This window comes from Leguminivora glycinivorella, chromosome 13, assembly GCF_023078275.1.
Source record: "Leguminivora glycinivorella isolate SPB_JAAS2020 chromosome 13, LegGlyc_1.1, whole genome shotgun sequence".
Taxonomy (NCBI): domain Eukaryota; kingdom Metazoa; phylum Arthropoda; class Insecta; order Lepidoptera; family Tortricidae; genus Leguminivora; species Leguminivora glycinivorella.
Genome location: NC_062983.1, coordinates 1,639,697 through 1,653,142, shown reverse-complemented (window position 1 = coordinate 1,653,142; position 13,446 = coordinate 1,639,697). Strand labels below are relative to the sequence as shown.

At 36.6% G+C, this 13,446-nt stretch overlaps 1 protein-coding gene across 1 annotated transcript in view; it reads right to left on the bottom strand.

The window, feature by feature from the left end:
- The window catches only part of LOC125232978 (nephrin-like), a 214,198-nt gene that overhangs the window by 33,968 nt on the left and 166,784 nt on the right, over positions 1–13,446 (bottom strand). Inside the window, exon 8 of the mRNA XM_048138841.1 lies at positions 12,419–12,563. Coding sequence (XP_047994798.1) covers positions 12,419–12,563 — 145 coding nt within the window. The remainder of the gene's footprint in view (positions 1–12,418; positions 12,564–13,446) is intronic.

The window sequence follows — 13,446 nt, the reverse complement described above, 5'->3', positions numbered from 1 at the left end:
TCTCACCAAACTCTACCTTTACAGGCGTACATACATACATTTTAAGACGATACACACAATTAACACTATAATTATAATACCAATTTATATAACAAGTCAAAACTAAAACTCACCTTAATAAATAGAATCTAATTACAATGTCATCATAAAATTATTCAATCCTAGAAAATATCATTAAAAAAATCATTTATACAGTAATAACATTTTTTTATGAGCCATTGCTTTTAAAAGGAGCTACAGAAATATCTGTAAAGGCCTAATATAAACTGGTCCCATTACGCCTCCTTGGCGAATCCCCCAGTTTTCTAACACCAAATTGAATTTGTCCTCAGAAACTCTTATTTACCAAGTCGATGGTGATACTGATCGAATTACGTTAATGAAATAACAAAGTTCTTTTGTCGTGGCGTAATAACGATAGATTACTTCGGGAAGAAGATCGATTTCAACGGAACTGATGGAATAAGGACGGTTTTTGGAGAACATTATTTGTATGAAAAAGACTAAAGAGAGTGTTTTGTTTTTAAATTGTAATATTTTTGATTTTTATGATATTTCTTCCCTAATTACTAGCTTTTTCGATCTTAATAGCTTACCACACAGCAAAAGGGAGTGTACAAGTTTCTAATGGGGTGGCAACGCGCATATTGTGACACTGTTTGAGTTACAGGCGTCCATAGGTTACGGTGACCGCTTTACATCAGGCGGGCCGTAAGCTTGCGGTGGTGGCAAACCGACGTAGTATAAAAAAAAATTGTCCCATATACGATTTTTATCCTATTGTGTTACTATTTTCATATATAGCTTGTGGGCTAATAAAAGAGGAGGGTAACAAAAATGTATGGAAATTCTGGGACATTTTTTGCAAAGTGCTCGTAATTATAAGTAGAACTGACCTAAACTCGCTAAAAATATCAAAATAAAAAAGGGAAAAAAAAGGAAACGCTTCAATATACATTTTTATGTTTGTTGCTTGTTTACTTTTTGAATGTATACAATAGGTCGATGCACCTATTGTATACATTTAATATTAATGGAATTACAAAGAATTTATAGGAGTATCTTGACTATGAATGACTTTAAGTATTTCAACCAGTATGATTCAATTTTGTTACGTGAACGCGTGTTATTCTAATTCCATTAAAATTCTGGGTATTTTTTTATAGATATCAAATACCACCAGGTTAATAACATTTAAAACCTCTTAGCTTTAACTCCACTAAAGGCCCTTAGGCGAAGTCTTTGAACAACGGACTCATTTTTATTTTAATTGGAAAGTTATACCTATTATATTTTGACCCTTTCACTTTGACTGCGGCTGAGGACAGGGCACTCTTTCAGTTTATTCTGAGAGAAAATATTTTTTAATACAGTTGCTCAAAAAGTGCCCGTTTTTTGGCTGTTTAGCGTGCGAAAAGTTGGTTTTTACGCACTAGTGCGTAAAAAGTATGCGTTCCATTTTACGACTACTTACCGAGTTGTTTTAATATTAGTCCAGTTTACTAAGACGGAATAAAACTAAACATACTATAATTAAGGCATTAATATTTAAAAATATTAAATATAATTTATAAAATGGTTTATATTGTGAAAAAAAGGTCACAATGAGTCATGTGAACAGAATGGAACGAAAGGCGTCTTCTGTCAAATTAGAGTTGTCTCTTAATGCAAGCACGTTCAAAAACCTTCATATGTTACGCGATTTGTCATAATTATTTAATGTTATTTGCAATATACCGAGGCATAAATGGGTCGATTTAATTAAAATATACATTAAACAATCGTCCCAAATCGTAAATGTTTATGTTTTTATGGCACCCAATGAAATAAATTGTGTTGGATGAATAGCAAAATCGATAATATGCACTCAAGTTTAAAAGCTTCAAAAATACGCCTTTAAATTGTCAAATAATGCGTCAATGTCAATGCGAAAATTGAGAGTTTGGATTGTTTTATTTCGTTGTAGTAGTGTTTTTTCGCAACTGTATTAAAAAAACGTCGTTCGTCACACGTGCGAGAATGTCTCGGGGCTCGTGAAGTAATGACATACTTCTCGCACTTATAACGAAATATACTATTTTACTATATATTTCAAAATTAAAATTATTTTACTTATAAAAGTTTTTTTCATTGCTTCAATCACAACTCCGAATAAAGTTTACTGAAATAGTTATTATTTAAAACATAAAAGGAGTTATTTTAGCTAGCTATTTGTTCCACCTTTTATTAAAATACTAGTAAAATACAATTATATAATAACCACAGTCTATTAAATATATGCAACGTGACGAAAAAATTAAAAAATAAATACGTAGCCCAGCTAAGTCAAAATAATACTTTAAAAAAATAACAAAAACTGAAACTAAGCAAAGTACAAAAACTATATCTGGGCCATTTTTTTAAAGTTCTCCGCCCCACTTTTTTTGTAACATGGGTATTTTTTACGCGATTTATTTATACTCAGAATCGCGAGGTCTTTCGATCCTGATAGGAGAAAAAAATGTCCCAAGATTTCCATACATTTTTCAAACCCTCAGCCCTTTACCGCCAAACAAAATGTATGAAAAAATGGTAACGGAATGGGAAAAAAACCTTGAGACACTTTTGTTTTCTCTTAGTTCAATCCTAAGCTCGCGATTTGAGTGGACACCGCATAAAAAATTCCAAATTAAAAAAAGGGGGGGGACAACTTTGAAGAAAAAAAGTGGCGCATCTACACGTACACTATGTAAAGGCAATAAAGCCCTGTATTCATATAATTTTTAGGATTTTGGCTGTATCTTTGTCGCTGACTGCAAAAAATTTACAAAACTTTTTTTTCTAATTTAACAATGTAGAGTCTGGCTAGCCAAATATTGTTGACAGATATTTCCTTGTGGTATCACCAATTGTCTATAGTTTAAAAAAAAAGGCTAAAAGTCTGCTGTCAATTTATGTCACTTATTCAAATTGTTCGCGGGTTATTAAGGGTAAATCTTAAATATTATAACAATGACGATACCAAGCGAGGTCCGCAATTTGCTGTTTAAGCTAATAAATAATTACAACCAAGAGCGAAGTCGACGTGAAGCGGCATATAATGAAAAACTGCAATGTTTACAAGTCGTGAACAATATAGTAGGTTGGTGCTCTATTAATATTTTGATACTTTAAGTACTAGTTCTAACATTTGCCTATAACTTTGATTAAGTATGTGAATATAATAAAACTTAAATCTCATAAACAGGAAAAGAGTGTAAAGACAAGGAGAAACTCGAAGCTCTGGAAAGCATTAATAAAATAAAAGTATTGGAACGTAACGACTTACTTACGAAAAACCAATATTTAGAAGAAATCAGTGAAGTGACTGGTCAGTAGTAATTTGATATAAAAATATAAAAAATAAAATAAATAATATAATTTAGCCTATATACGTTCCACTGGGCACAGGCCTCCTCTCATGTCTGAGAGGGCTCGGGCTATATAGTCTCCACGCTAGCCCAATGCGGGTTGGAGACTTCACATCTTTCGGCCTCTGTCTTGCCTGTGAGCAAACAAGCAAATGCAAATGTTGTAAGTTGGAGTTGAAATTTGGCATAGTAGTCTAATTTAAACTGTGGTGAGACATACTAACAGGCACTTTTAATTTTTTCATCCATACTTGTAATACACGTTAATTATTAATATTTAAATGCCAATAACCATCGTCAAACTTTTAGGTTAATACGTCAAATGCTAACAGATTTTGTCAAATTTCTGTACATATATTAGCAATTTCTATTGATTTTCAATATAAGTGTGCACAGAAAACAAAAATATTTTCTAGTATCAAAACTATATCTCCTACTATACCAAATGTGACCAGCCCTAGATTTTTTGAATTTCCCGCCAAAAGTTGGGGTAATATTTCATTAGCCACACTCTACCAACCCATTAGTACCAAGTAACTCAACAAACAGCAGCTACATACATACATTTAAAATGTCCTCTTTATCGCAGTAAACTGCGGTGGCCACACGCGCGGCCGCGGTCGGACCGTCCGCAAACAGGACTTTCTGGCCACCCTACTCATGATTAGAAAATGTAGCTTGTTTGAATTGTAGCTGGTTTTGATTTATAATTGTAATACGGTTTTGATACGTCCTAAATAATATACAGCTAAAAATTAATAGTACCAGCGGCCATACCTTGCATAGTGACTTTTAAGTTCCATAGAAATGAGAGGCTAATACGTCAGTCGGAATGTATGGGACGGCCAATTTTTTTCCGCGATTTTTGCATTGGTCTCATAATGAAAGTTGTTAATTATGACCTCAAAAGAGCAGTTCTATGCGTCCTTTTCTATCCTGGCGCCGTAGCCGAATGGCATTTCTCCGACGCCAAACAAAAACGAAACGCCCCGAAAGGTGGTCTGGCTCTGTCGCGCCAATACGCAAGAGCGATAGAGATAGATATCTACGAGCGTTTCGTTTCGTGAGCGTTTGTGCCATTCGGCTACGTACCCTGGACATCGTTTTTTTATTATGCCATAGGCATCTGACTACATCTTAAATCAAAAATAATTTTAAAAGTTATTTTGGTCAGAATCGGTTTATTTGGTTTGTGCAATTTTAGATAAAAGATTCTGTTTCGGGTTAGCCAGAGCAACTATTTCCAATTTGTGATATTTTCAACAGTTTAAAAGGGTCCTCGACGTATAAATCGGAAACTATAAAATACGCGTTTTGCTTTTAGGGAACACAGCGTTAGATAAAACAGTTATGAATATGATTTTGGCTACACAATTTTTAACAGACATTTTAACTACGACGTAATGAGAAAATTCGATTTCGAATTTTTCGTTTAAGTACAAAATAACCACTGATCAATGTCTAATTATAATTATATTTAAAACAAAAACTGACAGAGGTCAGCGGTGACCGTAGGGCTGGCAGCTTCCTTGCCCAAAGAATAAGCCTAGCGATACAGCGAGGAAATGCTGCCAGCGTCTACGGCACCATGCCTAAGGAGTTTATCTAGTTTTTAGGGTTCCGTAGTCAACTAGGAACCCTTATAGTTTCGCCATGTCTGTCTGTCTGTCCGTCCGTCCGTCCGTCCGCGGATAATCTCAGTAACCGTTAGCACTAGAAAGCTGAAATTTGGTACCAAGATGTATATCAATCACGCCAACAAAGTGCAAAAATAAAAAATGGAAAAAAATGTTTTATTAGGGTACCCCCCCTACATGTAAAGTGGGGGGCTGATATTTTTTTTCATTTCAACCCCAACGTGTGATATTTTGTTGGATAGGTATTTAAAAATGAATAAAGGTTTACTAAGATTGATTTTTGATAATATTTATATTTTCGGAAATAATCGCTCCTAAAGGAAAAAAAAGTGCGTCCCCCCCCCTCTAACTTTTGAACTATATGTTTAAAAAATATGAAAAAATTCACAAAAGTAGAACTTTATAAGGACTTTCTAGGAAAATTGTTTTGAACTTGATAGGTTCAGTAGTTTTTGAGAAAAATACGGAAAACTACGGAACCCTACACTGAGCGTGGCCCGATACGCTCTTGGCCGGTTTTAATATGTATTTTTAGTTTAGTTAAGTATTTATTTTTATATCAAGGTTTAGTTTATGATTAGTTTTATTGTTTTTATTTAGAATTATGTATCCAATAAATTTCTTATCATAATAAAAAAAATAAATTATATTCGAAGTTGATTTAATATTAATCATTTTAAAGTTCATACATCACTACCTATCTTTGTGGGTTAAAAGCATACGTATTATTCAACTTGAGTGACTCGTATTTGATACAACGCATTTGAACTCGGTCCAAATTGGCACCGACTGGATTTATCTCTTAACTTGCCGTATTTGTGGTGTTCCTAGTTGTGTTTCACTTGGATATGTGAAATGTGTCATTTTTAGGGTTCCGTAGTTAACTAGGAACCCTTATAGTTTCGCCATGTCTGTCTGTCCGTCCGTCCGTCCGTCCGTCCGTCCGTCCGTCCGTCCGTCCGTCCGTCCGTCCGTCCGTCCGCGGATAATCTCAGTAACCGTTAGCACTAGAAAGCTGAAATTTGGTACCAATATTTATATCAATCACGCCAACAAAGTGCAAAAATAAAAAATGGAAAAAAATGTTTTATTAGGGTACCCTCCCTACATGTAAAGTGGGGGCTGATATTTTTTTCATTCCAACCCCAACGTGTGATATATTGTTGGATAGGTATTTAAAAATGAATAAGGGTTTACTAAGATCGTTTTTTGATAAGATTAATGTTTTCGGAAATAATCGCTCCTAAAGGAAAAAAAAGTGCGTCCCCCCCTCTAACTTTTGAACCATATGTTTAAAAAATATGAAAAAAATCACAAAAGTAGAAATTTATAAAGACTTTCTAGGAAAATTGTTTTGGACTTGATAGGTTCAGTAGTTTTTGAGAAAAATACGGAAACTACGGAACCCTACACTGAGCGTGGACTGACACGCTCTTGGCCGGTTTTTGGAATATGTGGAATGGGAGTTTTGAATCATCATCCTCCTTGCGTTATCCCGGCATTTGCCACGGCTTATTCGAGCCTGGGGTCCGCTTTGACAACTAATCCCAAGATTTGGCGTAGGCACTAGTTTTACGACAGCGACTGCATCTGACCTTCCAACCCGAAGGGCAACTAGACCTTATTGGAATTAGTCCGGTTTCCTCGCGATGTTTTCCTTCACCGAAAAGCGACTGGCAAATATCAAATGACATTTCGCACATAAGTGAAAAACTCATTGGTGCGAGCCGGGGTTCGAACCTGCGACCTCCAGAACGAGAGTCGCACGCACTTACCTCTAGGCCAGCCATACTCAAAGTGTGCTCCGCGGATCCCTAAAGTAAAATTCATAATCCTACGGACTAAATTGACAAATGACTGACAGGTAAAATGATACCAGGAACAGCAAAATTAAAATAGGGAAGGGTATATGACGATAACAATATATCGACAAGTTGTAAAGTACATACAACAGACAAGTTTAAATCAAGAATAAGTATATTAGTTTCAAATAAGAGGTACACATTTTGGTTTGTTCTATGTATCTTCGAGGTAGTGGATGGATGCCACGCATTTTTACCCACTAGTTTTAAAACATAAAAAGGTTTCCGAGCCTGTAGGTAAAAAGTAAAATACCATGTCCGACGATAATCAATTATCTGTCACGCTATGGCAAATATGTCATAAATATCTATATAATTTTCGAATAATATTATTGCTGCTTCGAAATAAAAAAAATATCTCTAATTAGCGGTCTACAGACCTTTTGATCTGTCGAAATCACAGAAAAAGTTGGTATATTGATTAGCCGATCAAATTGCCAATTTCATTGTCCCGTCTGGGTACACCTTAAATCTACGATGTAATCATAATTTAAATACCGATAAGAACGACACTGGCCAAACTGTGGCAACATTCGTTCACACTTACTTGTCAATTTGGTCCGTAGGTTTATGGATTTTACTTTAGGGCTCCGCAAAGCCTCTCTGGGGGCTCCGGGTGAATCTTGGTTACCTGATATGCAACTTCACCTCTCTTCCATAAAATTATCAAATTGTTAAGAAATATAAAACCTTTTTTATTAAAATAAAGATTGCAATAAACATTTTTTGTATTTATATAATTTAAGGGTTCCGTCAGATATTTTGATTTCTAAAAAGGTTCCATGGGAAAATAGGCTACCAGCGCTTGCAGCGATGCGAGTTTTGAATGATTCACGGTTATTTTCATTAGACTTACTAGAGTGTGAATGCGACCAGTGGTAACGCTGAAAGTTAACGCAGCCGACGCGCGCGAAGGAGGGTAGATCGCGCGCTGTCTATGCAACTTTGACATCCACCCGCCTTCGTCAGTTTTCCGTGATCATGATGCATGCAACGTCGAATTATCGGGAGCTCGACAAAAATCAAAAAGATAATCACGGCCTATATGCCGGTCAATATAATTCTATATGTAGAATGGAACACGTAGATTTTAAAACTTGTATATCGATACCTCTGGGTTCAATTGGCGTAAAGGACATTTTGGCGAAAATGAGTTATATATACAGTTTTGTTCAGAATTTCAAGCGCTATCGATCTGTGTAGTTAAAATTTCGATATCTCTTAAAAAGTTGCCTTTACGACCAAGATTTTCTACTATGGACTTGCAAAAATAGCTTTTCTGAAGGGGCGTAAATATCAAGTCATTAATTATAAATTATTATTTGTGTCGCAAAGGAAATCTACAAATAAAAATATAGTCGTAAGTCACCTTGATATATATTGTTGCCCTTTAAGCTCTTACTTTCTAAGGATCACTTTCTATAGTAGTGTGATAAAGTTGGGCGTAAAGGACAAGTTTTTTTGTTCTTCGTCCTTTACGACCAGCACTAAAAATATTTTATCCGCAACTGTAATCGATATCTTTGGGTTCAATTGTCGTAAAGGACATATAATTCAGGTTTCCAAGAGAAAGATAAACCCACTTTTTTGTTTTTACCTATATTTGTGACGTGTATAAGAAAAATATCCAGATTACGAGTATCTTTAACCTAGTGTAGCAACCGTAGTGATAAACTAAACGATTTAGAAGATAGATGGTTGTAAAGGACACGTCAAAATGTTATAACGTCCTTTACACCCATGATTTGATAGGGTCGTAAATGACGGTCTTAGATGATTTTTATACAAAGTCGGGGCGTAATTGTAACCGAAATGGTACAAATGTTGTCCTAAGTTTACAATTAAAAACTGGAAAAATGTATCAAAACGTACTTATTAATATGGCATAGAATACGAGTAGCTCTACATCAGTTTAATGCAGTGTATTATTTATCTAAGCTATCTTAGCAACAAAAACGAACAAGACTAATATTTTATATCCAGTTTTGTAATAAAGAAACAATATTTGCTTAAAAACTATCTAATAGTTTGGCAACAAATTCAAAGTTATTTTTTTAGTATTCGCCGCTGTCTGAATAGTCAGTAGGTTACTTATTCAGTCTTTAATTCTAGCAGGGAAACGCTTTCGTAGTATTATTATACTGCGGCGAGATGTAGGTAATTAAAAAAAAAACATTATGGTAATCAGGGTACGTATCCAAATGCACAAACGCTCACGATAATATCTATTTCATAGCTATATATCTTTATCGCTCTTGCGTATTGCACCAGACTGCATTTTTGTCGGCGTCTGGCGTCGACGATTGCCATTCAGCTACGCCGGCAGTAAACTTTAACAGTAGACTATACTAACATTTAGTGCGACAATAACAGGTGCGTTTCGCTAGCGAATGAGCGTTAGCGTTTGGTGACTTGGCTATGTACCCAGATACTTAAAGCATTGACTATAATATTTTTAGGATTGAACTCATAATTAAGATTATTCTTATTTAACAGGTTTAAGACTAAATAACAATCTTCTGTTTTAAAATTATCAAAAATATGAATCAACATAGTAGGTAGTCTTGACTACAGTTTGTATACGCGTCCTAACTTGCGTTTATAAATAAGTACTTAACTCTTAGTTCTGTTATTCTTAAAAATTCTTTCTACTTTAGACTTAAAATTACTGTCGTATTAATATAGTCTACTATTCACAGTTGCTGATTAAAGTTTACGTGATTACCATTAGTGTTTTTATATTTACTTAAACTACGAAAGCGTTTCCCTGCTAGAATTAAATACTGAATGCGTAACTTATTGAGACAGCCGAGCGCCGAGTACTAAAATAATAACTTTCCAAAATATTAGATAGTTTTTAAGCAAATGTTGTTTCTTTATTGCAAAACTGGATATAAAATAGTCTTGTTCTTTGTTTCTGCTAAATATTTAGATAAATATACACTGTAACACTAATGTGGCTATTCTATGCCATATTAACTACGTTTTGATACATTTTTCAAGTTTCTCAATTGTAAACTAAGCTAAAAACAGTTGCCATTTGTACTATTCCGGTTACATTTACGCCCCGAATTTGTATAAAAATCATCTAAGACCGTCATTTACGACCCTATCAACTCTAATTGTTCAAAAAAATCGTGGGTGTAAAGGACGTCCATAGCATTTTGACGTGTCCTTTACAACCCTCTAACTTCTAAACCGTTTAGGTTATCACTACGGTTGCTACACTAGGTGAAGAATACTAAAAATCTACATATTTTTCTATATACGTCACAAATATAGGTCAAAAAACAAAAAAGATATAAACATTTTTCTAAAAAAAAAGTTGTTTTTTGCTTCTCCTGAAAACCTGCATTTTGTCCTTTACGCCAATTGAACCCAAAGGTATCGATATTTAGTCACTGCAATGTCACAGTTTCGTTTTCTTTCAACCCCTTATTTGCCAAGAGTGGCACTGAAGCTTTAGTAGTTTCATGTGTTCTGCCTACCCCTTTATGGGATACAGGCGTGATTGTATGTTGTATGTATGTATGTATATTTAGTCGGTGACGGGTTATAATATCACCACCCCTTTCTTCCCGTGATGTTGTAGAAGTCGACTGTGGAATATGGGTTAAATTGTGGCGTAGGCGAGAGACATTGCAGCGAGAGGCCTGCAACCTGTCACTGCAATGTCAAAATTTCGTAGTCTTTAAAAAAAATATAAGGTTAATGGTATTAAGGAACTTTTCTCGATCAAGTCGGAGAAATATTCCAAAAAGGCCAGGCCCCGTAGCCGGATGGCATTTCTACGACGCGAAACGAAAACGAAACGCCGCGAAAGGTAGTCTGGTTCTGTCGCGCCATTACGCAAGAGCGATAGAAATAGATATCTACGAGCGTTTGTGCCATTCGGTCAGAAATACTCGAAACCGACGAGGAACGTTATGAAAGTGCATGAAGCGAAAGTGGTTTGTCAGGATCGTAGAAAATGGACACCCGTGATCTCTGCCTATCCCTCTGGGAAACAGGCGTGATTGTATGTATGTGCTAACCACTCAGTTCTTTTGGTAGCTCTAGTTACCAGCTGTCACCTTTATTTTACTTGTCAATAGAGGCCATTGAAAATTTTAGAGCAATTGAGTGGTTATCATAGATTAAAATATGAGAAGATCATACCATCCCATACATTAAAATGCGACCGCCTAAGAACGCGCATACACTACACCACACATAGATGTTGCCACAAAAACATGTCTTGTAGCTTTCGATTATACTTGTAGATGGCGTTGTCACTTTTGACATAGATTTATGGCTTGAAAGTGACAACGCCAATCTACAAATAATCGATGGCAACAAGGCAATTTTTGTGGCGCCATCTATGTGTGGTGTAGTGTATGCGCGTTCTTAGGCGGTCGCATTTTAATGTATGGGATGGTATGATCTTCTCATATTTTAATCTATGGTGTTATAAGGTTTTCACATCAGACATCCAAGGTATGAACGCGCATACACTACACCACACATACATCATAATATTTTGCCTTAAAATGGCTCCAACTAATGAGCATAGTTACAAAACTGCACATCTACATCGCAAACACGACGTTTAAATACAATTTTACACAGTTTAAACACCACGTAAAGAGTACCTACACTTGTTCAGTACTTGTTTCAGATCTGGGAGTTGAAGACAAATATAGGTTTAATTTAGCTGCAGCAGTAATATGAGGAACTGTGAAAGTTACATATTTACACTGAAAAGATGTTAATTTGGCTACGCATACATAAGGTTCCTTTTAATTGCGATAGCTGCTGGTGGCAAATTTAATTTCAATGCAGTAGATTTATCCCCCCCCCCCGCGTGGTGCCGGGTTAAGAATTTCACCACCCCATTTCTTCCCGTGGGTGTCGTAGAAGTCGACTGTGGGATATGGGTTAAATTGTGGCGTAGGCGAGAGGCTGGCGACCTGTCAGGGCAACGTCACAATTTGGATTTTTTCAACCCCTTTTTGCCAAGAGTGGCACTGAAACTTAGTAGTTCATGTGCTCTGCCTACCCCTATATGGGATACAGGCGTGATTATGTTATGTTATGTAGATTTATGCATAAATTACCCTTTGATAATGCAAATAATCTACAAAATACTGTTTTGCTTTGAAATCCAATATTTGTAATAAAAATACAAATTAAGTACATTTAATTCCAAAAACCGATTGTTTTCTCTCGCAAAAATACTCAATCAGTCAATCTAATCATCATAATTAGGTACTATTTAAATGATCATGATGGAGAAATAAGTTTCAATTTCTAAATTACGATTTGTCCTTAGTATTTTACTTTTGGGCTTCTTTTCGTTTGAAATTGTTGGGCTACTTATACAGATTCTATGTACCATATAAGGAACTTTCAGAATACAGAATACGGAATCATTTATTTGTCCAACATAGGTTTCAATGGCTATGACTTAAAAGATGGGTTCCTGTAACACGGTTTTATTTCCAAAAGCACTCAAATAAATAAAAACCAGTAAAGCAATTCATCAACTTACACATAACATCCAAGATCACTGAGTCTTCCATCGTGTACGCCGGGAACCAAGGGTTGGAGACTCGGCAGACCAGCTGTCTTCCGCTGTCTTCTCTTCTTACCCTCCAGGTTAGGACACTTCTTGTCACCTCGCCATCAACATCCACCTGATGGTAAATATTAATATAAATCAATTTATACCATATTCAAGAAATACGCTTTGCGATTGACAATTATTATTATTATTTGTATGTCTTTCCCATCACGGAACAATGGTATTCCGGACCTTTGGGAGGCGTGCGCGGGGCCGAAGCCAACGCGTAGAGGCCCTTTCGACACTTTAATGAAATGTAAGGGGTACACCGAGCGGATGTTGCCCTTGCCCGTATCATGGGACACACGCAGAGGCAACACCCGCCAGGGTGTAAGGACTATTTGAGAGTTAATGGAATCTAAAATGAACTGGTCTATTTTGATGAAAGTGATGGACTAAATACTGGGCTATGGATAAAAAACCGGACGCCTGCCTAATAAAACGGTATCCAATTTTATTTCCGGCAGACGGTGACTCGTCCCCACAAGATGGGCCCCCACAAAAAGCGACATCCAAGATGGCTCAAGGGCAACACCGGTGTGAGAACTCAAGGGTGTCGAGAGGTGTACACCGCTTTCTGCCACAGCCACTTAACAGCCACTGTACCAACTCGCGTCTTATGCAAATTTTCACTTCCACCCCTGGGGCATGTAGCCCTAACGACTCCACTCTGGACGGCCAGCCAAGGCAAGCCAGAGGTAGAGAGTACTGTCCCACCCACCCGCCTTACGGGTAACAGGACTCCCCAGGAGCACTCGGGTACGTGGGGTCGCTGTTCCCCAACAGCTCGCCACAAGCTGCCCTGCGTTGACTGACTGCACTGGTAAAACCAATGGGCGATGGGGTCGTCACATCCCTACGCCTATTATTATTATTTGTTTGTCTTTTCCATATCTCGGGACCATGGGGTCCCGGACCTTTGGGAGGCATGCGTGGGGCGGAAGCCAACAGCACAG